The sequence below is a fragment of the Pseudopipra pipra genome, chromosome 5 (assembly GCF_036250125.1).
Source record: "Pseudopipra pipra isolate bDixPip1 chromosome 5, bDixPip1.hap1, whole genome shotgun sequence".
NCBI classification, from domain to species: Eukaryota; Metazoa; Chordata; class Aves; order Passeriformes; family Pipridae; genus Pseudopipra; species Pseudopipra pipra.
The window spans coordinates 9,002,815-9,030,459 of record NC_087553.1 but is presented as its reverse complement, the minus strand read 5'-3'; the positions used below and the strand labels follow the sequence as shown (position 1 = coordinate 9,030,459).

The following is a 27,645-nucleotide window of genomic DNA, read 5'->3' as shown; positions in this document are numbered from 1 at the left end:
TCACCTGCTGTTTCTGCTGACAAGGTAGCAATGATAAAATAGCACAGTATCAAATGTGCATAAAGTCCCATTAGCAAGTATCATTTCTATTTTATGAGTACCTAAACTAAGGGTCTTCAGATTCATACACAATTAGCCTGGCTAGGGGCGACCAGGTTATCAACCCTCTGAAAATAAGAGGCAGGGCAAGATATAAAAGGGTAATGTAGTAGCTAATTTCTGTCAATTGAGTCATCGTAATTGTCCATCTAACATGTCCTTATCTTACTCCAGTGGCAAGATAAAATACATTCCCTGCTTGCTTAACTTTGCCATTGAGGAGAAGAGAATACAAAGCTGTTACAACTCACTTCAGAAGTAGCTCACCAAGCAGCTTTAGCTCCATCACATGAGACTGTGGTGCCAGACCACTTAGTTAGGTGCCTATGCATGTTTTCACATGCCTGTATCTCAGCTACCATTTTGAAAAATGCTAGTTTATAACTTGGTCTGTTGTGAACTGCCCACTTTTTGCAATTCTTTTCAAAAAAGTGCCTGAGGGGAAAAAAAATAATAATTCCATCATAAGGCTCCACATTTAACGTCTGTTTACAAATAAGACAACCTTTAGACCCATCGCATCATCTCAGCTTGGTTTTCAAGACTCAGCATGGATGCTTCCTTTCTTCTACACCACCTCTGGTGATAGGGGTTCTGCAGGCCAAATGATGCCCTTAGGAACACTTATTCATGCACACAAAGGGACAAATTATTAAGTCCATACTTATGCAAAATTCCCTGCAGATGATGTCTGAAAGAATTCAGCATTGCTGAATTATGCATAGCTTGCTAATGCACTCTTATAGTGTCTACCACAGGTCTCCACAGAATACTATTACTTAATTAGTATTAGTTTCTTGTGTGTTCATTTAAAATGTGTTTCTTTAGATGGTTCAACAGGAAGAGCCATACCACCTTCTGTTGCTCAGCTACACAGCTTAGGCACTTGCTATTTTTAGAGCATTCCTTCCAATCCAATCCCTATGTGGTATGGAGAAAGAAAAGAGAAATAATTGACATGTGCTCCAGGTCCAAAGACCACAGCTGGAATTCCTGTCAATGGTGGCACTTGGCTTTGGGCCACATTAAAGCACAGAAGGAAACATGCTCCCAAGTCACCTTCCCATATTGCCATGCAGAAGCAGTGCTGGGGGATGCCAGGGTGCAGGAACAGTTCAGGCTGCTGGAACAGCCATTCCTCTTCCTCTCCAAAGAGAAAGCAGCAGTATATCTGCCCAAGAGTGACTACTGGGACAACAAGGAAGTTTAAGGAATTCCTGTATTGTTATCTGCTTGCTAAGTTTCATGTTTCTTTACCACAATCTCATTTTTCTTCTTTAAAATGATGCACCATGTTACCATGCTCAAGAACTTTACAGTGTATGACCTATATTAGCCTCACTTCATTTTGCAGGTGGCATTACTGGAGCTGGTTAAGCAGTTTGCCTGATGACACGTGACGAGCCAAAGGCAGAAAGAAGAACCAAACCAATGCCTCCCAACACCTAATCCAAACCTTACTACCATCACTGAGAAGAAACACACCGTTCTCTCAGCTTATCCCCTCAAAATGCTCTTTTCCTTTACAAACTATGCTGTGGGCTACTTTTTGCTCCTCCTGATTTTGAGCAAGACACGAAAGACAAGAGGTATCAGTACAAATCTCATCTCTAAGACAGGCTCAGCTTGAGAGCACAGCACAGAGCACCCAGGGCAGAAGGCACTGCTGGTGGCACAGCTCTGGCCCCAGATTCCCAAACCCATGACCTCCTCCAGCACACAGTGATGACAAAACAAGCAGGCAGCCACAGATATTTTATCCAGTGGAGAGAGGAGTGAACAGGGTAAAGGGAGTAGCAGAAGTGGTACATGGAGATAGAAGCCTATTGGTTGCCATGAGCTTTAAGATGTAGCTGTGCCACCAACCACCAAAATACCTGAAGAGTAAGGGGGGGAGCAGAAAAACCACAAAAAAGTGAAAAAAAGCATGGAGAGTGTGCTACTGGTAAGAGTAGCTGCAGCACCTGCATAAACACTAGTGGAAGTGCTCTGCAGCACGTATGGAGGCACAGAGCAGCAGACCTGCTTCCTCTCCTTGCCATCACCATCACCATCATCCCCACAATTACACAGCAACTACCTTTAAAAAAGGCATCTTTCAAAACCCTTGTTCTCATTCTACTGCAAAGACAGTGATGGCTGAATTCTGCAGATTGTCCTCACATCCAGAAGTCATCATTTACATTAAAAAAGCTACAGGTTATAAAATAACACATTGTCTCTGTGCAAGGATATGGATATGGCCAGGGGCTAAGAGGGGGGAAGGTGACTTTCCATGCTTTGGCAGCGTGTCAGTGTCCCACACACAGCAGCTGAAGGCACGCTGGGTGTTTGAGAAGGAACCATGACATTCATTCTCGTGGCTTTACCAGTAACACACAGGTTGCTGCAAAAGGAGGTTGTTGCTTTATGAAGCAACATAAGGGTTGGCCTCTCAGACTAGATGCAGGCACTCGGGTTCACAGCACTGGGCTGCTGGGCTGGGTGAAAAAGCAAAATGCTGTGGCAGAAACTGGACTTGATTTTAAAATCTCACCCTTTAAGTTTCCTTTACAAACACTGAAATGCATTGCATCACTTACTTGTTACACTTAAACTAATCTAAACAATGATAAACTATCTCAAACCGCGATATAATTAAAACAGCACTGGTCTAGGTCAGGCTTTTTCCCTCTTGGCATTCACAGTTGTGGATCAATACATCTCAGCCTCTCAAAATGTTGTCCACTACATGACATATTACAGACTGAGTCTAAAACGCTGATATATCTACCAGTAATAGCATTGCAATTTGGAAGAAAATAATAAATATGCATGAAGGCTTAGAATCACAGCACTACATGGCATATTGCATCCCATGTTTTAGCAACCACATTTAGCTTTGTGCTTTTTAACGTTGATAACAGCTTTGAAACAAATATGTTAACATTAAAATTCTGGTATGCTTACGCATTGTCTATTAGCTTGTAACAAAATTACTCAAATTGAAAAAATAGCTGTTTAAAATCAATTTGGAAATATTCCACACTGAATAAAGCAAGTAGAAAATCAGTCTACTTTATCAAGAAGGTGCTATGAATTTTAAAGATTTAAAAAAACCCCACCATACATAATACAGCCAAAATCATGACACTTCAATGTCATTTTGAGTGTTTTTCAACACCTCATGTTAAAAGCAGTTTAAGATTCTGTTCTTACTCTAACACAGAGAAAGGCAGGATTGATTTTTAAAATTTAAAAGTCATGTCTTAATGCCACAGTCAGAATCTGTCCAGCATCCAGCCTCTTTGTAATGCAGAGGACAAACAGCCAGCATCAGCCTCTCTTCCACACTGTTCCCTACAATAAAAGGCAGCTGGCACAGGTGGAGGCTTTAGCACTAGGGGGATTTCCAGTATCAAAGGCATTTCCTTGAGCACTTGGAACTGTCAGTGTTTTGACTTTTGGCTTTGCCCGAAAACCAAAAAATATAAGATGCCAGATCTCACCAGACTCATCTGTGCTGTGTTTGTTTCCACCTGGCTTTTACAAATCAGGCAGAACAGACTACTTGAGGGCTTGCATAGGGGGATGAATATTCCACTTCCAGTAATCATGGAAAATGTTCGGCATTTTTAGCTCATTTTTTATGATACTCCGAAGTCCCGAATATAATCAAGCTGCAAATACGTAGAGTCTACCACGGACTTCCTGGGTGCAGGTGTACTCCTGATGCAACAAATATCTAAAGGGATAAGATAAGGGATAAGACCTTGGAAGGCCTCACCTACACACCAACAGCACAAGGACAATGGCAAGCTATGGTTGTTTTTAAAAAGCACTAGTCTTACTCACTGCTCCTGCTTCCCAGTTTTTGCCCCTCAGAGTTTCTCCTTCTTCTTTCTCCACCTTGCTAATTTGACACCTGGCAAAAGCCCACGTGCTTAGGCTGCAACGTGGGCCAGAACTTCCAGGTACAGACAGGTGCTCTCACTACTGTCAGTAGGGTTGTTTTATAATGCTTCTAGCAAATGCTTTGGGTAGCCTGAACACCGAAAAGCTTGCCAGTTCCCTTCAAAAAAGAAACAACCAAACCCCCTGAAAGTGCAGCCACACTCCAAGCAGAAGGCACTTCTCTGCTGGGGGGTCAGGAAAAGGCACACTTCTGGGTTTTTTTTAAGAAATCTTTTTTTTTTTCCTCCCACTGCATTATTAACAATGCTTACATAGCAAAACTAACAATTTTATTTCAAATGGATGACTTATGAAGGTGTGTTGCTGATAAATTCAGTTAGACTTTTCTGGCGTAAGAATCTGCTGAGCACTACTTTAAAAACCGAAGGAAATCAAAAAGACCCTTAAGCACCATCAGAAATAGGCAGCAACTCTTAAAAAGGTATTTAATATGCTGGGGCATTGTTCTCCACCTCCATTTATCAACAGCCTGTGTGCTGATCTTATCACAGACTGCAATCATGGTGAGCATCTCAAACCAGAAGTACCAACAATCTAATTAAACAACTGTGGGCTTTGGTTAAAAAATAATTGAGACTGATAGAGAAATGTTCATTCTGTTAGTCCGCTGGCAAAATGAAGATGATATTTCAATCTTCAAATCTACACTTTATATACAGGGTTTATATTTTTGAAAACGTACACTAGACATATATTATCATTTTGAACTTTGACATTCCACATTTTTTACTGAAATACCGAGAATGAAAGAAATTGAATATCAAACTCTCTTTGTGTTAGATGCACATATATCCTCATAGGTATTTAGTGGTAAGTTATTAAATGTCACTATTCATTGAGACAGTACATTTTATGTCTTTCTTACAGAAAAAAAAAAAATCATCTATGTAAAATTTGTAGCGATATTTCAGAGCTTCACTCTGGTATCGATGACTTTTTCATCCACACTTATATATGGCCAGAAATAGAGGTGGTTAAGCAAAACGTTACCTGTGTGCTACTGAGTTGTCACTTGCCAAACTGCAGTGGCAGTGACAGTGCCACCACCACGCCAGGAAGCACGACCACCCTGTCTACACCTTTCCTTTCCTAATCCTGAGCTTCTGACACGAGGGGAAAAAGTTATTAGGAATTATGCATTCAGCATTTCTCTACATCAAATCACATAGAAAGGTATCTAATGAGTATTTACACTGGAAAACAGTGTTCTGAAGTGGAGTACAGCAGTGTTGCATATTCCTTATCTATCAACTAAGCACTGAATTTGCTTTGCTACACATCTTCCACAGAGTGCTTGAAGGCCCCCAGACATTAGCCCAAAGCAAAACCACATTGTCTCCATTTAATTACCTATCATTTCATCCTTACTGTGATCAAAATGACTGAGTTAAACAAAATGGTTGCTAGTAACAGGAGACCATTGATAACCAGCAAGCTAAGGTAGGTGTACGTGTGTAGAGTTCAAAAGAAAAAGATGTTGCTGGCATGCTGTTTACTTTTCCAATGTGAATTTATAAAGGGGAGTGAAAGTGCAATATCAAGTGAAGTAGCAGGAATTAAAAGGATTAAAATCCCAGGAACCAACGAAGTCAAAGAGAAATGGAAAATGGATTCAAGCCCTAAAATGATAAAATTATTTAACAACTTATTAAAACAGTTCATCATTGTAATTAAAATCCAAGTCCCTAGAAAAAAGTGCCACAAAAAGGTAATTATTTATGAGAATACTTTAAAAAACCATTTATTGTGAATTTGGGAGAGAATCAGCCTGAAAGAGGCGGTAGAAAAAGAAATTGTTTGTTTATTCATAAAACTTATTTTGGTCTAGCATACCACTAAGAATCCCTAACATCTGCTCAATGGCAGCTGTAAGTAACATTAGGAACACTCAGCCAATTTATATCTTTCCTTTTTATTAAAAAATAAACAGGTCTTTTTAAATTATTCACTAGTAAATTAACATAAAAATCAGTGCTGTAGCTATCCACATTTTGTGGAAAGGAGTCTGCAAGCTTTGTATGATCATGATGATCTAAATCTTTCTGTGTTTCACTACTTTATTCTTTATGTGATGTCCCACCTAATTTAGCAAACAAAAACTTAGAAAACCTACAAGCCATACCAGTGTCACAGCCTTGAATAATACAGAATGCATCACTTATACCTCAAATGCCAAATTAGTTGCCTTCTTCTGACTTGAACAGATTCTTTTCTTACCTTCCCTTTGCCTTCCACCATTTAAAAATTCCCCTAAAATAACCTCAGACCTCTCCTGCTTCTGTCTTTTACGAACAAGACATTAGACAGGAAGGAGTAACAAAATGCAGCAGTGTTACTAATTAATAATTATTTGTTCTCATCTGCAGCACTTTCATACATAGATGACAAAGTGCTCTGCATGTCCCCGAGTTTCACTCCAAAACTGCATTCTTAAGACAGTAAAAAAGGCACGGGAACACTTCAAACCTAAAAGCTTCTTTCCACCCCTCACTAACATTATTTTTTTTTTCACTTAATCTCTTCAACATTTCAGCAGAAAATATTACTTTCTTCCTATGTTTCTTTCCTGGCTTCAGTTTTTACTTCATGACACAACCAAGTTTCTGCAAATGAACTCGCCAAGCTGTTCAAAAGCCTGGAGTAGCTCTGTTTATTTTACTAAGATTTTTTTTTTTGTTTTACCTCTAAGCAACAAACCAGCATTTCTGCAGTGCACTCTGAAGATAGTTAATTTAAAGCTAAGTGAGCTATAATTCTAACCCAGACACTGAAAATCACTGAAAACAGCATTGTTACAACAGCCCATCCAGCTGAAGTTCCAGAGGAGTCTGCCTTGAAGTTGCAACCGTGCTGCAACTGGCAACCAAGCATGAATTTGCTTACATCCAGAGCAGCTGCAAACACAATACCTGAACATAACATAAAAGTAACTACTTAGCTATCAATGGCATGTATATGGTATATATACCATATACAGAGCACCACCTGAAAAATGCTACCCCTCCTCTAACTAGGGACTAGAAGTCATGAAAAACATGGCATCCCTTTCCCTCATACCCCACACCAAGCTGTTTTCTCATCCTGGGGCTCAGCTTAGTTTCAAAGCTCCATTTATGAGTAAGGCTTTGTGCTTCCTTTGAGTTCACTTCAGCTTCACTAGCCTGGACCAGCAGGATGGAGGGCTTTGAAGATATATTATTCACGATTTTGTATTCCATAATTGAAGTTTAATTTGATGCATGCAATATGGAACATCACCACCTGTTTCCTTTTTGGTCCATTTGAGATGAATTAACAGATCTTCTTGATAAACTACAACACTTGCCCCTTGTGATGTTTGGGATAGGCTGGTAAATTGGGCACTGGATTTGCAACATAACTGCAGAGGTGATGGACAGAGGATGTTTTACTTAAGAAGAGGTCCTGGCATCACAAAGGAGGAATCTTTTCTACAGCTTCGATTTAGGGAGAACTAAACTTGAGAAATCAGCTAAAGTTGCACACTGCAGGGAAATCACTTTATAGCCCAAATGCTAGTGGGGAAGAAGCATCAAAGGTACAAACAACACACGGGCATCAAATCCCCGCTGACATGCCATGAAGGCCATGAAGTTGCTGTCAACTTTGAAAAAAATCTCTCAAAAGCAGGACTACTACAGAGAGCTCTGGGAAAGCCATTGTCTCCAGTAACTATCAAGTAAGCATAGTCAGAAACCAGAATTTGTCTTATCTGAGAGATGCTGAATTTAAAAACTACAATTTCAGAGAAGGAATTAACACAAGACCCCCCAAACCAAATGCATCAGGAAGATTTCCCAGGGGATGAAATTCCAAAATATAGTATCGAAGAAGGGATTATCTTCCATTCCTTTCAACATCTTCCCAACACAATTTGAGCTTTGGCAACACAGATCAGAGGAACACAGAATGGCTGTGAGACAAGCTCCAAGTAACCCAGGTACCTACCAAGGAAGTTCAAGACCCTTGTGCAACTCACCAAAAATACTGCAAGTGACCACAGAGGCGACCTGGAAAAGTCACTGAAGTGAGCACATTCCTGAAGAATATTGCTATATCCTATGGTCATATTCTGACAGAAACCTTTTCCTTTGAGAAAATGACTTAAATAGGCTGACAAAGTCTATTAAGAAGACCTTTTGAATTCTGGTTAAACCCTTAGGAAGGAACAATGTCAAACACAAGCATAAATGCATTTGCATTTGAACAGTCCTGTTCAGCTCAGTGAAGAATGTGTCTGTAGCATCATGCAGCCAGCAGTCAGCCTGGGTATTCAGCCTGTTTCTCTGCACTTCACAGAATCATAGAATCAGCTGGGTTGGAAGGGACCTCACAGATCATCAAGTCCAACCCTTGATCCAACACCGCCATGGTTACCAGACCATGGCACTGATGCCACATCCAGTCTCATCTTAAAAACCTCCAGGGATGGAGAATCCACCCCTTCCCTGGGCAGACCATTCCAATGTCTGATTACCCTCTCTGTAAAGAATTTCCTCCTAATATCTAACCTAAACCTCCCTGGCAGAGCTTAAAGCCATGCCCTCTTGTCTTGCTGATAGTTGCCTGGGAGAAGAGATCACCACACTTTGAAATACAGTGTCAGCACCACTAGGACATGATTTGTTAAAAGTTAGTGGATGTCTTTATATCGATCTCAGTGTGTTTTAACATACAGCTTTAACACTCCAGGTAACGAAACAATCTATACCCTCCTTATGGAAAACGTCCTGTTTCATATTTTTGTCCATGTTTTATGTGTTTGACTTATGTTTGTGCTCATCTCTTGTTATTCTTCTTTATTTTCCACTGTATTCCTGTTCCTTAGGATTAAATTGAAAAGTGTGCCCTTAGTTTTTTAAAATAACCTAACTCTGTTCAAGATCACATATTCCTAGTGTATTTTTCCATTCAACTTCTTTCTCTTCAGAAGTCTAAACCCACATTGCTGCTGTGTTGCTGGTATGAACACATACCTTCAAATTAGGCAGGCATGATCACTGGGCCTTGGTATCCCAAAAACCAACAAAAAAATTCCCAGACCTACAACCCTAAAATCATGCTTAGTTTGCTTCCACATCTATATTAAGTTTTTGATAAGGGACTGGATTTTCTAAGTAGTTTTCCTACTTGCAATCTCTTAAAAGATACTTTAATATTTCATAAGCCAATTTTATATAATTGATAGATACAGTAAATTAAATATTTATTTCTATTTTTCACTGGTTTAGTAGAATTTAACACCTGCTGCTGACAGCATAAAAAAATCAACCTGCAATATCAGAGAAATAAATAATACCCTGTACATCTATTGATTTTACATAATATTTCCATGTTTTAAAATTGCATTCTCTCAAACCATTACCTTCAATACTGGAGCTTCACAGATGCAAAGTTTTTTCCTAGGAAGCCGTGTTATTTTGATGGCATGTTTGACTAGAACTATTCACTGTGCAACAATTTCTGAGTCTGAGGTGATATGAAACTTCACAAGTTTTAACTCAAATTCTAACAAATTATTTAACATAGAAACAAGGTTTCATTCATGGAGAAAATTAACGCAACAGGGGTGCTTTCTCACCTCTCTGCATCAGTTGTTATAAATTGAAAGTATACCATTTAGATATTCCTTAATTAACATGCTTTGGAAAGATCTTGTATATCAGCAAAAGTGAAGTGCTATTCAGGCACTGGGGACAGTTTGCTAACACAAGGTTGACCCCTCTCAACTTTCACTGTCAGTACTTGCCTACTCACTGTAACCTACTATTTCACAACTGATTTCCAAAGGCTGAAGCATGAAAAACAGCCAATTTCTTAAAGGTCAAAAAGCAGAAATCTGCAGATCAAACCTTCTCCCTCAGAGAGAAGGACAAGCCTGGGATTTCTGGGGAGTTACCACACTTCTGCCCCTCTACATTTCGCTCAGTGCCCGGAGAACACCAAAGCACAACAGAACAGGCACAGGGGAATCACAGCAAAACTCCTTCATTAAAAAAGAACGTTTTTGGTGGAGTGCTATGAAAACAGCTGAAGGGAGGTGACCTCTGCTGCTGCTGTCTCCTGCAGTACACAATACCATCAGCCTGGAGTACCACAGCAAGCTGCACCAGCTCCCACCTCCCTGCTGCTCCCAGGGATGGCTATACTAGTAAATCAGGGTCAGCTGCTCCCACCAGAAAATTTCCAGGCTTTTTCTTGCTCTTTTTCTCAATTTCAGTTGCGACCTAGAGTATTCCATCTTCATGCACAGGCACGGGAAATTTCTACCTTCTAATGAGAAGAACATATTTCTGTTTATATCTTAATTTACTAAACCTCACAGAAGTCCTATAAAATGTGCAATGTTAACTTTACACACAGAAAACCAGAGAGGCAAGATTAGTTGTCAGAAGTGATGATATGTTTATTAGAAGTCATTCTGCTACCTCTCTTCTTGGTGGCTTCCTGACTTGGTATTCTTCCAGTGGGAAGTGTTTGGAAATAGCACTTCTTTCAGAAGTGGGGATGGTGGAGGGAGAAAGTCAAGTGGTGTTGTGGGTAACACAAAATCAAGCAAACAGGCACAAAGCTGACAAGTCATCTGTTTTACTCTGGTATTTCCTCTTTGACTTCATTCGAGGGTGTCTATTCCTATTTTCTGATTACAGTAGAATCCCATCAATAGAACAGACCTTTCACAAAATTAGCAAACTGAGTTGCCAGGCATCCTGCTATGACAAATATGAATGTCCCCAGATAAGTCTCCCCCCAGATATGGCTGTATAGGCAGCCACACAGTCCAGAAAGCACATAAATAAATGTGTAACAAAACATGGCACTGCATGCACGTCTGGATTTCCAGCTTAACAAACTGCCAGCAAATGAGGTTTTACTGTATACACTCTAACTCTGTTCTCCCTTCACAGATGTCTGTAACTTTATTTTTCCCCCAACATCTCTGTTTCTCTTATGTATTACTTCTGTCTCCACTTACCCATGCAGGGTTCTGTTGACTCTACTGGAAAGACTTTTTATTAGAGCCTGCCCTAGCGTTTCTCAGCCACTTTCCATTCCTTCACTTCTGATTCCCTACACATATATGACTGAGTTCCAGTCAGAATTTTAGGTCTGCTTTACTCAAGACCCACATTTTTTTTTTGTGTTACTAGTCTTTGTATGGACTCTCACCAGTAATTCAAACATGAGGATATTGTGATTGCATTGTTAGAACTTTTCGACTCTGAGATTATCTATCACTCCCACATTATTTCTAGTGATTAGCTGCAGTATCACTGTCAAGCTTGTAGGCAATTATCTCATTTAAGGGAGCATCCTTGTAGTGCCTTACTGAACATGCAGTTATCTGCATTTTTATATTACTGGCTTTTTTTATTTCTCCCCACTCTGTACCAGAACAAATGAAGTCACTCGTTCCTGTGCCGACCTCTTTTAGATTGAATATATTTAAAGACCATCCATCTATTGATCTAACTCCTAATTCAAAAACTTTGGTAGTGCATAATATCATTCAGAACTTTGAGACAGACTTTTGTCACTCTAACTTGCTGTGCATCTTGGTTTTGCACAGGGGGTTTTGTGCTCAATCCTTGCACTAAACTTTCAGTGGTGTTAACCAGAGTTTTGAACATGCAGAACAACCACAGACTATGCAGAATGAAGGACATCTGCTGTAGCAGGAAAGTGACCAACTTCCAGTATAATTCCATAGCATTAATTACTGTGCTGATAAGCCTCTTAAAGCAGCCAACTGCCACCACTTCTGCATATTCAAGACACACAATGCTCCATCTGCGTGGTGCAAAATGCTGAATTTATCTGCAAGGTCAAATTTGTCTAAAAATTCTAAAGGAATGAGCAGATCTTTGGACAAATGAGGTACTGTCTGCACACACGCAAACATTAGAGAACTGACATAAACATCATTTTATGCAGTCTCAGTGAACTGATAGAAATTCTGAAATGTGCTCATGCCCATACTAGATCTAATCTGTACTGCCAGAAGATCACAGCCAAAGAAAATTGGGACTATTTGCCACCATTTGATGATGCAGGAGGGAGAACTCTCTCTACACTGTGCTTTGTTCTCTGAAGACAAGCAGTGAGATGCAAGAATATGCTGCATTTCAACACCTGTCTTCCCCAGCCAGTGAGCACAGCCAAGATGGAATAGCCAGCAAACCCCTCACAATTCACTCTGACTCCTGCTTGGCTGGAGGGAGAGAGGAAATGGCCACCAGACCACGACTGAGAAAGCCTGAGTCAGTAGTCAGTGGTAAGTCCTCTTCCCACACTTTCAGTAAAGACTCACAGATTTGCTCCCAGCCTTATACTGGACTTGCAGACCAGAGCTTAACATCATCTGTCACGCTCAAAAGTATTCAGAGGCAGTTCACCTCCGTACAAAGGAGCTGCTTTTAGATGACAGACACATATTGCCCCTGATTTCTGATGGACCTTTTACAGCGTAAAGTGTACACTGTAAACTCAGTACACTTGTTTGTATTTCAGACACATAAAACAAGACACAAATTGAAATCTTGTTTTATATGTGTTACCAAGCCTCCTCCCTTGGCTTGCCTTTCCTTTGGAAACGCTCTGGGCTCTAATAGCTGTCTGACTTGGTATCAAATTACACCTGAAATTGTAGACACATAATTAAATCAATATATAATACAACCCACATGCTACTGAGGGGACCCTGGTCTTTTGGGTTGAGCACAAGATTTAAAGCCAGGAACTCACAACTGATCTCAGTTTGACTTCTGACTTCTCTGTTATTATCTTTGCCTCGTACTTCACAAGGCAATTGTAAGATTTATTCTGTTAATGTCGGCGTGTGCTTTGAAGACATAAAGTGCTATCTAAGTGCCAAGTATTATTACTTATTCAGTAGTCTTGTTTCCTACATTAGCTGCATTTGTGTAAAGCACCCCTAGCTTTTCAGTCAATTTTGCCAGTTTGGTTTCCTTTGCCTCTTTCATTTTTCATGAAACACTTGCTTGGCAGAAGTTTTGGATCATGGTGGTCCACATCCAGCAGTAGGAAGGTCATCCCTTGCACTTGGATGAGTGCTAGCGTGTTTACAGCCACACCACAGAACCCTGCTCAAAAGAAATCTTTGCAAGGCAGTGCTCAGAACAAGAACAGCTATTGGTAACTTAGAATTTGTCTTCCCTAATGTTATTCAGAGTATAAAAACCTTATGTAGAGATGAGGTAAAAGCTTTGTGTAGCCAGGCACTATTTGGTGATGTTCCAAAACATCTCCGCTCACCTGTGAACTGCAACACAAAGCTTTTCTTCACTGTTTGGCTATAGTATTTCTGTTCACTTTGGAATAAACAGCATCAAAGGATCTAAAAAAATTTCTGCTCACGCATTTAATGTGTTTTAATTTTCCTCTTCTAGACTATCATCTTAATGCCTCAGCCATCTTCTGCTACTATTTACAGGGGGTTTTGTGCTAGAGGCTTTAGAAGTTACTTTGTTTTAGCACTAACTCATTCCCTTTATAAATTCAATGTTTACATTAGTCAGTATCTAAACATACAATTTATTTGACTAACTGCTTAATGGCCTATGAAAAAACTGTTTAAACCCCACACATTACTAAAGCTGCAAAAGAACATATATCACTCCTTTCTGATCTTTACACAGGTACTTATTTAGATATATAGATATATATAATGAAAACAAATATCTTCCACGTCACTGCTGTGCTCCCTTAGCTTCCCAAAGCGTGATGCAAAAGGAGCTGTTCTATCAAGAGCAGTTGTCAAAATGACATAGATGAAGTTTTCAAAGTACTTAATCACTTCCTCCACCTTAATGAATATGAATTGTTATACAGAACAATAAAGACTTTGTAATTAGGTAACATGGTTAAATGTGGGTTTCCAGAATAAAAAACCTAATATATGACTGAAATATGCAATTAAGTCATCAACAACTTTACTGAAGTGTTCCTTTCCCACTTCAAGTTCATCTTTCCTTTCCTTCTCTGGTTTGCTTGGCAGTTTCTCATGTTTTATGTCAAAAAATAAAAGTTAAAAAATGGCCTACCTCTCATAGCATGTACAAGAACTGCTTAAAGACACCATGATGGAGAGAGAATAGTTACCTCTATTATGGGGGAGTCAGGCACTCCCATTTGCGTTCCTTAGGACTGTTTATTCCAAGAGAATACAAAGACACAGACTTGAGTGTGTCCTATAGAAATGGACGTGACTCACATAGGTATATACCAGGCAGTGAAAACCACTAATTGGTTTACTCATTGTCCCAAAGCAGAGTAAAAAATGCAGTCGGTTTTCTCGAGAAAGTCATGTACTCAAACCACCATCAGGACATCAAGGAGCTCAAGAAATGGCAGTGGATGTTAAAAATCAATGACCAAAAATTCCCTGAATCAATACCAAGAGTTTGTCTCGGTCAGCTTTCTGAAAACAATGTGCTCCTCTGGCAGTGGCTGGAACCACTCATGTGCAATGCTACCTGCCATCATGTCCTCCTTAGCACTGCAAGGATTATTCTTGCCAGGTGAGTCACTGTCCTTAGAGGGTTGTCAGCCTCTTTCACTCAGAAACAGGTTCTTAAATATTCCAGTAGAATTTATTGCATGTCAGTCAAGTCTGTAATCGTACGGTTAAAGGAATTTAAGTTAACTGTGTGCCTGCTCCCGTTCTGATGTCTTTCTCCTCACGAGAAACGAAGAAAAAGTAGCTGTGGAGAACTATTCCAGAGACAACAGGAGCCAACAGCCATGGGTTCAAACAGAGGCAAATTAGTCTCGTATCTCACTGTGAAGCAACACTGTTTCCCAAGTTCTTGAAGGTGCAAGGATTAACATCCTATACATGGGCATGTTGTGCAAAGCACCATTTCTACAACTGGCCTCCACCTCCACTGCAGTGCTGGGATCTGCACGATTCACTCCCTGGTGTGCAGGGGATGGCTTCCAACAAGTCCTGCCAGGGCTGTGGTGCAGAGTGCAGCTGTTTGCCTGTGGAAGTGCCCTGTGCAACCTCCTCTGAACACAAAGTGCGTGGGCACATCTCCCCAGTTCGAGCACGGCCCTCAGTGTTCTTTTAAAACCCCAACCAATGTGGAGGTGCCCATTTTTTGAACATTTACCATCCCTTTCCAAGTGAGTGACCTGTGCAGCCTGGCTGCATGTCCAGTGACTGAACCCCCACCTGAGAGCTGAATCAGACCAACCACAACACGCTGTGGTGCCCAGCATATACCAATAATGCCTCACCCAGCACAAGGGAGACTATATAAAAATTTTGGAAAGTTATCTGGGAAAGGAGACATCTGTGTTGTACTCCCTGCTCAGTTAACTGCTTTGTGCAAAGCACAACAACCTTAGGAGGGACTGAGATGCTTAACAGCAAATACACTGTAAAACTGATCTCTGTGTTGCAGAAGAACCTCAGTCATAGAAACCAAGTCCCACCTATCCCAGGCAAGCTTTTCAACCACAGAGCTACTGATAAATCAGTATTGTGCTACTCTCTCAGCCTTCCGAGTCTCACAAATGAGACACACAGGAAATACATATATTTTACATACTTTTTGCCACATGTCTAGTGGCTTTGTGCTTCAGAATCTGGGTGAAACGTGTGCATGCTTGGCAAGGGCAACAAAAACATCTGTAAGCCTAGGATTTTGTGCTCCCTAGATGACAGGCTGACATCATGTACAGTGAAGTGACAACAGTGTGAGGACTGCACACCACATCCTCAGTTGCACTGATACAACTGCATGTAAGGCAAGGCTGTAAACCAGATCACTGAGGCTGTGGCCATTTACAAAAAAACCCAACATCGCAAAAGCCAAATAACCAAATAACCAAAGCCACACAGCAAACTAGTTCACCCTTTTCTGGAGTAATTTGCAACTGCATTACTTTGAAAACTCAGCTTACAAACACAACATGAAAAGCACTTCTAACAGCACAGCTGAAGGAGCAGCAAATTTGGCTGTAAAGGACAGGAGCAGGAAAAACTTCTAAAGCCAGTTTTGCAGTTGAATTCACTATACTGTGTAACTAATTTCCTCATCTAAAACTAAGTACTAGGGTCAAGTTTATGAGCATTGTTACTGCTTGATCTTAGCTAAAACCTGCCAGGGCCTGACAAGATCATCTGCTTTTTTTTTTCTTTATTTTAAATCATGTTGCCAGTTGAAAAAAAATGGATACTAAATGGATACTAAAGCTAGGATTTAAAACTACTGTGCCAAACCACTTGCTCCAAATGCTACAAGTATACAAATCAAACAAAATTCAACTGGAATTTGAGGTTCTCACCAGCTCTGACAAGTTGGAGTCTGAAAATCTGGCCCTCAATGCATGTGTGTAGGGCACCAATAAATTCTTATTTTTACACCTACCCACGAAGAAAAAGCAAGAGACTGAAATAAGAAAATTACTGCATATATTCAGAGTGATAAGTATATTGTAAAATGAATAACTAGGCAAGGAAAATCATTAACAATAGAGCCATCTGCTGTATTTCAAAAAAACTACACCAGCAAAAATTCCGAAAATGGTAAAATAACCTGAATTTTTCACTACTCCATGTTATGAAAAGTGATTAGCACATCAGTTTAAATGACAGGCAATGTGTATTTCTTACACCTCTTCTAATTAAAAGCAATATTTAGTGGCATAGTACTGATCCTCTGTGTCTGATGATACTAATTGACACTGTAGCTGAGCATATTAAAAGCCTCAAATGCTTTCCATTCCATTTGAATCAGATAAGCACAGTACTGTGTATGGTGACAGTGAGGTCAGCAGCAAGTTGAATATTTAAATACTGACAAGACACTTGCTTTACAATAAGAATTCCTGGTACAAAGAGTTTATAGTAGAAAAAAAAATCAACACAAAAATGAGGGGAAGTTTAAAACACAGATTAACCCAAGGGGTTCTTAGTATATCTTTCAACTTCCAGAAATGAACTTGAAGTGCCCTCTTTCAAGCATGGTGGAAAAAGCAAGTGCCTAGAAGCAAATTCCCAGTTTTGCATCTTAAAGATAGCATTAAAACACAGATCCAAAGTCATGGGTAAACTAGGAAAAATTGTACCAGCACAGCCCCAAAGCAGCAGAGACAATATACTGCTGTAAATCTGGGTGCTATAGCTATGCAAAAAGGTAACCCCTACAAAGTATACATAGCCCCTAAAAACTCTATCCTGTTCATGGGAACGTGTTTCTCAGCTGAAAGGTTCAGAATAAAAGACAGACTCTGAGCATCAGGTTTGATGTAATCAAGTTTTCAAAGACAGGGAAGACAACACCTTTTGAAGTGTCAATTAACTGCTGGTAGTGAGAGCCACTGCTTTTGAGTGTGCCAGTTAAAACCAGTTATAAACTAGCCCATCTCAGTGCCTGCTGGATCCTGTGGTGTTCTTCCCTTCACTGCATTTCCCACAGAGTTCGTTTCCCAAACCTCTCAGAGGCGGTCAGAAGAAATGACCACAAACCAAAAATGAGAGCTGCCAGCATTAATCTTCACAGGGAAGCTCCCCTTGCATTTAAAATAAGCTGACATGGCGTCACCCAACATCATATCTGTAGGTCACCACAACTGCCTCAGTAAGTGTATCTGCCCCCAAATGTATGTGTCTTTATTAAATATACCAAGGATCAGATGTTTGACAACAAATATTACTTGTTCCTACAAATCCTGTCATTCAGCAGTTTTAAGTGTTATTTAAGATTTCATTCCGTTTTTGTAGGTTATACAAAACAAGTGACACTTCATCATTACACCTGCAACTTCAGTAATTGCCACACAACAGTTTTTTCTACTTTCGACAAAACTAAACTTCCACGACTAGAATTTTTAAAGCATCATAAATAATATAGCAAAGACTTTCTTAGCTTGAAAAGAAAACCACATATATTTACCTGCCATCATAGCAATCATACTGGCTTTGTAGACATTAGCAAGGGACCCCAATTCACCTGTTGCCAAGATTGTTTTCATGTGAGCTTCTCCACAGGCCTTACGGCACTGACGTATCTCCTCGTAGAGACCTGTGGATAAAAGCACAGGAAAATGATCAAAGTTGCCTGAGAGACATTTCAAGTGTGGCTGTAATTTCCACTTCTGGATTAATTTCCAATCTTATAATTAGTCATAGCACTCAAGAACTTCAGTTTTGCAAGTTCAATAAATTACGTGACTGGAGGTAATTAACAATGCCATGCATTTACTTAATAGCTATTAATGTCGGTTCTCTCAAAACTACAAATGTGCACTGTATGCCAAATACTCAAACACATCAGGAGTAAAAAATCCTATGATAGTAAAGATTGATTTTAAACCAGCTTTTCCAGCAATAAGTATGGTAGTACATTGAATCAGCAGTCAGGGACGGTTACGTTTTTCCACGTACATCACTCTCTCCCTTTCACCCACATTTGCCAAAGTATTCCGTTTAAAAGACACCAAAGGTGTGACCAAGTCATTTGATCACAAACATTAGTGCCACCTGAGATGTCATAACATATCCCCTTGGCTTCCAGCTGCCACTTCTGGATGATCTACACCACCCTTTAGCTTCCTACTGTTCTCCCCAGCACCATAGAACCAGCTCAGGAAGTCTGATTATGGAACTCAATGTCTGTGTTTAGGCATCTGAATCCCACATTAAGCTTCTTAGAAACAAGAATTTCCTGAAAAAAATCAACACAGTGTGCTAACATCCCTGCAGAGGGGAGACCAAGGCCTGGGATCACACCTCAAGGACCACCAAATTCACACGGATCTGTGACCGGGAGGGGCAGCCCAGCATTTGGCTGTTCAGGGACATTGTCCAGAGCAGACCACCAGCCTCACGAACTCCTGCTTTCAGATTTACAAAGTGTCATGGCCAAAGAGGCATGCTTGACTTTCTAACAGTTTTATATTTTCACAGACTCAGTAAGGACTGGAATAAATTTGGACATAACCAACTATAAAAAGGCCAGAACTTGTGAACTCGGTCAGGTAATGCAACATGGGGAGCACAGTGAAACCCTCCCATCCTTTCCAGTAAAATTCACCAGTGCTCCCACAAAAGTTTATACATAGGGAGAGGAAAAGAGTTAGAAATAAATGAAACATAGCTGTCAGAAGTTGGTCACTTGGGAATGTGTAAGAGTCCTCCTGTGTGGGGAGAAAAGCAGCTCTTCCAGTGTACAGCCACCACTTCTGGAATTCAATTTTTTTTTTAAAAAAAAGATGCAAAATAAGCAAACGGGATCCTTCGCAACAGAGTCCTTTTTCAAGCACATAATCAAAAACTTCTTTGGTAGAAGGCTAAAATACAGCTTTAAATAAGTCTTGCTAAAACAGTCCAGACTATAAAGACTAATTTTTTTCAGCAAGGCTTCTTTTTTTCCCCTCAATCCTTCAGTGAGACCTGGAAATATACGGCTGGACCTCCCTCCGCTCACGACGCTGCCGCAGCCGATTGATGCCACTGGCACATCAGGTGTCCAGGGCTGGAATTGCCAGGGTGGCCCTCTGAGACACACTGCACACATTAGCAGACAACTGGCTAATGCACTTAGCAAGTCCCTTTATAGACACCAGGCTTCACCTTGTTTCTTACTGTGTACCAAAGGTGTGAATTAATCAGTACTAGCATGCAGTCTAACATGTTTTATTGATCAATTGATGATGCTCCAGAAACCTACATCAAATCGAGACTCAAAAAGGAAACACAAAGGACCTGTGCTATTTTTTTGTGCATTTAATGACCCCGCTCGTGTTAGATCCAAACACAACCTCTTTTTGTGAAGTGACTCTATCCTGAAGCTTTTGAAAAGCCAGAGAAAGCAGCTTTCTTGTTCTTCTAGTTTCAGTAACAAGAGGAAAAGTTTTCTCTACCTTCAAGACACGCCACCAAAAATGTCAAAATAAAATCAACAAAATGTACATTTAGGCTGGATTCCATGAAAAAGGAATTATACCCTCACAGCTGTTGTTCACTGGAGTTGGTGCTGCAGCTACAGCACCCTGCCTATAGTTGGAAGGTGCTTTTACATGCAATTAGCGTCAAGCTCGTTGGAACAGCCTCGCTGCCTGACAGCTCTCGTCATCCCACGGACAGGAGCGACTGAGGAGCTTCAATCAGCCGTGTCTGTCGGGTGAGCTGAGGTGGTGGAAGAGTGGGCATGCTTTAATGGGGCAGGTGTGTAGGGAAGGAATGCTGTTCTTTATTCAGAGACCAATTATTGCAGACATCAGCTGGCATTCATAGGACGTTTCCAGCCCCACAGTGAAAGCACAAATAGAAAAGCAACTATGGCTGGGACGGAGAAAATTAACCAGAGCACCCCAGTCCTGGTGCAAGCCAGAGCTCCTTTGATACACAAGTGCAAAAACTACTACTCCTTTCGAAAATAAAAAGAGAAGTTTTGGTGCTCAGTCAGATTTAAATCAAGGCACAAATGATGGGATTATCCTGAAACTTCCTGGCAAATGTCTAAAGTATGGGTGGAGTTAAAAATGTACTCAGTGTTTCAAGGGGTCCCGGGCTTCCTGTGGGACAGTCTGTGCTGCCAGGAAGTCCATCACTTAACTGTTCAGCTCTTCCAAACTGGGCAGGAACAGGATCAAAGCTGGACAATACAGTTCTGGGAATATCTGTGACATGTGCAGAACACCAACAACTGATGATACAGCAGACACAGCTTCTCTGGCTAGCAGTAGTGGCACAAAGATTTTGGTAAACTCCAGAGGCATATTTTCAACTGTGAACTAAGACCACCAAGAAGAGGTTGTAAGAGAGTTTTCTTTTGACTGCTAAAAACAAAGAAAATAAAATCAAAAGCTCTCAAAGCAAATGGCCAAGAGTGTGTAGCATCTTGAACAAAGCACCAGCATTATCCATTCTAAAAGAGGTCTAAACCTTAACCACAGGGGGAAAAAAACCCCAAACCCAACAAACCCACAAAAAAACTCCCAAAGCAAGTCAACCTATATAGAATATACCTGGAGGCAGATGCTCATTGATATAGTCTGTAGTAGCTTTACTGACTTTGCTGTTAAAATGGATGTGACATAAGAACTCCTCTACATTGCAGCACTTACTTAAGATACCTGACAGCTTTCATGAACTTTAGATCTGCTTTTACTGGATGCGTTTATAGAAGTCAAAAAAATTCAGATTTGGTAGGAAAAAATATGTTTTCATAGCTGTGATTTTAATTTCACTGTTATAAAACATTAAGTGTTGGAAGATGTCTTTTTTGTAGTTTTCCTAAGATTGCAAATATTCAGTACACTATATTGAATTTTAGCAGATATTAAATATATTATAAAAAAAATATTTTTTCTCCTACACATCCCTGACAATTTCTGCTGGCTATAATCTGCATTAGATTTTCTAGATGGTCTTTTACTTTGGTCTAATACATTAGTCCCAAATATCATAAAATAAAGTGGATAATCCAAATCTCCTACAAAGGAAATGAAAATATTAACGGGGAAAAAAACCTCACTGCTTAATTTTTTATGGAATAGCTCTTCTCCAAAAAGGTGGTGATAAAACCAATTCTTTTTTAAATTCAATTTATTTGGTGTTTTTATCTAGTCAGTCACATTGACTGATGCTAAGGGTAGAAATTGAGACAAGGAGGGAAGATGTTTTGATTTCTGTTAGACCAAAAGATCAAGGTAATTGTGATGGGAAACTGGAAAATGAGCTGGAATCCCTTCTGTCTGGCATGTTAATGGCAGGTTTGTTAACAAAATGACAAGCACAAGGCTATCAGCTCAACACAGCTCTCTCAGTTCTGCTCTCAGCCACATATGTGCAACTCCAGGCTCCAGTGATTCACATGGAACTGGAAACAGAGCTCGGCTTCAGGAGCCTGAGCTGCTGCTGACAATGTAAGACAGAAATTGTGCAACTGGACTTTAAGATCCCAAGTCAGCCTGCACAGCTAGAAACACTAAATCCAGCTATAATGTTTCTGAACAACATGGGGTCTTTTCCAAGTCTCTAAAGCAGAGAGTGTATTTTCTCTGCGCTGTTTACAAAGCATGTAGCACATAATGGGATATCAATCCCTGAACAAAGCCTCTAAACTCACAGCTGAATAATTATTAACAGAATTGAAAAGTAGTTTTCATGAGGTTATATCTAATGTAGTTCATGGATGCAGCCACACTCAAACTTGTTACAGTATAGCTGGTTTTTTCCCTTTTCTAATAGGAAAATTCAATTGACATAGAGCAAATGATGGATTAACAATACTGTTACAGCCACTGACAGTGTACTATGTCCAGGTGTTTCCTAAAATCTGTGGAACTAGAAGTAACACTACAGCACCCCAGACAACTTCAGAAGGTACAGCAAATCCAACATATTGATAAGAGGGGAAAAAAAAAAAATAATAAAAAAATCCGGTTTCTTTCAACAATTTTTTGGTCAATTTGATCACTCCTTACATAAAGACTCCACATTCTGTGCCTAAAGGAAGTATCTAAATTGAGATTTTTAAGCTTAATCCATACTTTGTCAAGTGACACAAGATAATGGTTGAGTAAACTACTTTAAAGTAGTATTGGTTTAAAAGCTACAAGGTTTTAAAAGGTACGTAAATTCATAAACTTAGATCTCATTTCATGTTATTTTCTAATGTAATTTAGCTGTCCAATGAAGCTGCTTTCATATTCAGCAATATTAGAAAGATCTTAACAATTACTTCACAAAGATGTAGAAAATACCATCTGAGTATGAAGCTCATAAAGAGCTTCAGCAATATTCAAAAACTGCTTTAAAATAAGTTGACATAATTGGACATACACTGAAATATTTAATAACCAAACAAGACTTTGAAGAGAATCACAAAGCAACACTATTCTATCACGGTGACCCCAATTATTGCTCAGGCTAGAAGAAAAGCTACAAATGAACAGTAAGATGAAGCACTCTACCACACACATTTTTGTCAATAACTTCTGAAGTTGTGAAGACTGGAAGCACGAGAAAATACCCATAAAAATATATTATTAGAGTTATAAGCATAAGCAGAGGTTCTGATATAACTACAAGGCAGCTTTAATTGATGAAGCACCTTGAACACAAGCACGGTTACAGCACTAGACTTCTCAATTTTATGTAATATAGGAATTCAGCCTAAAAAGACTTCTTCATCCCTCCTTCTAGATTTCTTAGAAGTACTTTATACATGTTGAGTATCATATCTAATCATTAGATAGAGGTGAAAACCTGCATGTTCACACAGATAACATACATCTCTTAAAAGCTAAACAGGTAGTCAGAAGACTAGATTTTCACTGAAATACTGAGATCACCTAATGAGGTTTGGTGTTTTTCTTCTGGATGGGAAGGTCAGATATTGTAATTTTTCAACTTGTGGCATCATTATCTGGATGGCAACTAAATTCTCTTCCTGAGGTAGCTTTTTTCGAAGACCATGTAAATGTGTGTCACAAATAGATTCCCACTGATGAACAAATTCAGAGAAAACATTTGGAAATAATTTGAATTCTGCTCCCAGGTGAAAAAAAATATACAAGCAGCTGCCAAAATCAGGATGGCTTTCAACCTTATCATGACTTCAGCTCTGGATAAAAGAATATGCATACCAAACTAAAAGTTTACTTATTTAGTAAACTGACAGCTTTATATCACATCCATCATTGCCATGTCTGTGTACTCCTACCCTGCCTGTGACCACAAAAACCAATTCATATCCCACGTAGAAAAACCTAACAATGTATGTCCAGTTCATTTCAATCACCAACACAAACTCTCTCTCTGAATCTAGCCCTGTATTCCTCCTCTGAGTTCTCCTTCATGTAATCCCAGGCAACAGACCCTCAAGCCTGCACATGCCTTTTGAGTACTAAATATCTGATCTCTGCTCTGTGCAACTTGCACTTAACAGTGGTTTGTACCATGAAATCTGAAGCATGATAACCACAGTCATATCAGAAATTGCTGCAAGACAGGTTTCTTCAGACATAATTGCAATTCTGCTCAACTCCAGCTTAGTGGTCTTCTTTGAGTCTTAGCGACAGATCACTGTCCAGCTCACTTTGTACCCAAAGAACACTAATATGTGTTCTCAGCAGACTGCAGCTCCTGGAGGGGTATCTGCTTTGCAGACCATAGCGAAGACCCTAACAAAGATACAGCACAGGAAGGTGTATGCATAGTCTTTCTACCAGCTGGTAAAGGTCTTGGTCCATCATGCTGCCTTATTTAAAACCTCTCAATCATCCAGTCCCCACGTTCCAGCAATTTCTGAGGCCATACCTGAATTTACAAATAGCCACAACTCTGAAAGAAACAAACGTCTGCAGCAATGCAAATCCTCCAGAAGTCAAAACGTTTGTAAAGCTGCATAGATTTAAGAGCAGAAGGATGAAGATGGTAAATACTGTAAAAGAGGTCAAAAGATTACAGCAAATGAAACCAGGATATCAGCCCTGAAGACACAGATGCAGAAACATGGATTTTTTTGGTTCAATTCTGACTGCTAATTGAAGGAAGGCCAAAATCAGAAAACATGATCTATTAGCAAGATGACTGTATTTTCTTAACTAAACTCAGGTACCAGGGGTCCATTATGAAGTCGTCCAACCAACTAGGATATTATGGTACTGCATTATACAACTAAATGGAAAATTCATTCCAAGACAATGATGTGTTTACCTTCACGTGGAGATTAGTTATAGGAGCACTGTCAGCACTTAAGGCAAACCATTCACAGTACATTAAGGAGGCAATTAGAGCAAAAACCATCTTCAGCATTATTGTTCTTACTAATTAGTAGTAGTCTACAGACAGCAGAACATCAATAATAATATGAAGAGTCAATTTGTACCCTCAATTTTCAGGAGAAAGAAAACAACTAAAATACATGTTTTTGTCAAGAATTGAAACATGTATATTTAACAAGGTATCATCTACATTAACAGCCCCTTGGGCTTTCTACAAAACTGTTCAAATAATTAAGCTTTCACTTGCTATTTTTTTAACTCTTTACAGAAAATCCTCTAAAGGCACAGAAGGAATAGACCTGAATTTTAAAAGCACATTCCGCATGTCCAGCCTGACACGATTTTCAACAGCATTCTTTTCAAAAAAATGCAACCCTCTGTCAAGAATTAGTTAAACAGGTTTTATTCAGTTCAGAGCCCCAGATTATCAGTGACTACTGGGGGAGGGACCATTTTCTTCAAGGACTGATGTGGTGATGTGGGGAAGACACAAAGACAGCATGTGCATACAGAGAGGTTTAGGGTCCTTGCCAAAGGGTGGGGACTTACCTTCCCACTGGCCAGTCAGCACCAGACTCCTGCTAATGACAATGTCAATCTCTCTGGCACCATATTCCACAGCCAGTTTTATTTCAGCCAGTTTGGTTTCTAGAGGAGTTTGTCCAGATGGAAACCCAGCAGCCACTAGCGTGAAAGAGGATGCAGGCAGAGGGAAGAAATGTTTTAGCAATGTTTTAAAGTTTTATAAATTAACCATAAGATTGCATATACCTCTAATACACCAAAAAGTTTGAAAGTTATTCTGTTTTTTATCCCTACCATGATTCAAAAAAATCTAAAGGCACTTCATTCTACCCCCTCTTCACCCACAAGAAGCATTAGCTCTACCCTCAAAATCCAGTGTCCAGCAAGACACTAAGTGCATCTTGTGAAAAGATCTTTCACATCTTAAAATTTTTCCAGAGCAGCCTACATAAAAAGCAAAATATCTATTGCCTCCAGCAGAACTAAGCAAACAAGAAGTGAACTCAGATATGAAGCAATACATCCATTTTTAATTCTCTCCAATTCTTTTAAGCAGTATCTCAAGTTAAATCATAGTAATATTGTTTAACAGCTAAACCATGATACAGCAAAAATTGCTTTCAATGAGATCTACTCAGGATTATGTTTATGATGTTTAAGTACAAAACCCAAAGGTAATTTTGGAAATGGAAAAAACAATGGCTTTTTCAGAGATTGTCTTTCTCTGACATATAAATGCATTTAGTATGTATTTTTCCCCACACACAATGAAACAACAAAAAAAATTCTCCAGAAAACATGGGTCTTAGCATTAAACACCCAATCTAACTTCAAAGTTAGCCCCTGCTTTGAGCAAGAGGTTGGAACAGGTGCCATCCAGAGCTCCCTTCCAACCTGCATAATTCTTTGATTCTACTTCTGGCTTATTGTGGATTCAGGACTTGTCTCTCCTGTGTGGTGACTGGAGAAGAGCTGGCACTGTGAGAGAGTTGTATGTAAAGGCTCTGAACCTGTAGGCTGCCCAGCAGTCAACAGCCCTCAGCTCTGCACAGATTTAGGATGAGCTGGTTTGGGCTGGGATAGAGTTATCCTCACAGGAGCTGGTACGGGGTTGTGTTTTGGATTTGTTCTGGAATCAGTGTTGGTAATACAAGGATGTTTTGGCTGCTGCTGGGGAAGGGCTTGCACAGAGTCAAGGTCTTTTCTGCCTCTCACCCCACCCCACCAGCGAGTGGGCTGGGGGTGCACAAAAAAACTGGGAGGAGACACAGGCAGGACAGCAGAGCCCAACTGCCCAAAGGGATATGCATTCCACATGGCATCATATCCAGCATATAAATCAGGGTTAAATTTGGTTGGGGGCTACTGCTTGTGGTGAACAACTGTTTTACATTTGTGTCACTTGTCTCACTTGTGTTTTCTTGCTCTTTTTTTTTTTTGTTATTATTTTCCTTTTCATTGCATTTATTACCATTAGTATTATTAACTATATTTTATTTGAATTATGAAACTGTTCTTATCTGAACCCAGAGATTTTCTCACTTTTACCCTTCCAATTCTCCTTCCCTTCCCATCCTGGGAGGGGGTGTGTGAGCAAGCAGCTGTGTTGCTTAGTTGCTGGCTACGGTTAAACTTGAGATAGGATTACACTTAAAAGCCAAACAACTGATAGAGAAAACAAACTTTATATTAGAACTTCTATTATTATCATCATCATCTTCATCTACTTAGTGTACGCTGATACTTGTCCAGCATACTATCTCAATTTCTTCTATTCAGGCGAGGAAAACACTGATATATTTTAAAGACCTTTTTGAAGAGCTTCCAGCAAAACAGACCTGCCATTCCTGATAAGCTTGAAGTTGAAAGAAAACAAAAGATTAGACCACAAGAAAATCCTCCCCTCCATTCCCATCCTTCCACCTGTTACCTTTTCACCTTACTCCCTGACACAGAAGCAAGCCCAAACTTCTGGATTTTTCCACATATTTTATAACATCAAAATATTTAACTGTGTATTTTTGAATAAAGCTTACCTGAAGCTACTGGTATGTTACAACCAGCAGCCTTTAGGGCCTTAACAGCATCGGTGACTCTTGCAGGATATACACAAACTGCTCCAACAGTAATTCCTGCAAAAGCCACAGTTCACTTTTTCAGACACAGAATTCTGCCTTCTCCAGTGCACTCCATATTATGAGCACATGTGCATTGTTCTCATCTCCCACTTCTGCACTCTCACAAGGGTCTTAAGCACCTGCACCAGGGATGTCTGTTCTATTG

At 39.8% G+C, this 27,645-nt stretch overlaps 1 protein-coding gene across 3 annotated transcripts in view; it reads right to left on the bottom strand.

Annotated features, from left to right (window-relative positions):
• Nucleotides 1-27,645, bottom strand: part of DERA (deoxyribose-phosphate aldolase) — a 53,138-nt gene that overhangs the window by 11,779 nt on the left and 13,714 nt on the right. For 2 of the 3 annotated variants that reach the window (XM_064654373.1, XM_064654375.1), the window contains exons 4-6: nucleotides 27,399-27,494; nucleotides 25,387-25,521; nucleotides 17,997-18,125 (exon numbers count right to left, since the gene is read on the bottom strand). In XM_064654373.1, coding sequence (XP_064510443.1) covers nucleotides 17,997-18,125; nucleotides 25,387-25,521; nucleotides 27,399-27,494 — 360 coding nt within the window. The remainder of the gene's footprint in view (nucleotides 1-17,996; nucleotides 18,126-25,386; nucleotides 25,522-27,398; nucleotides 27,495-27,645) is intronic. The other variant, XM_064654374.1, reaches the window with a different exon arrangement.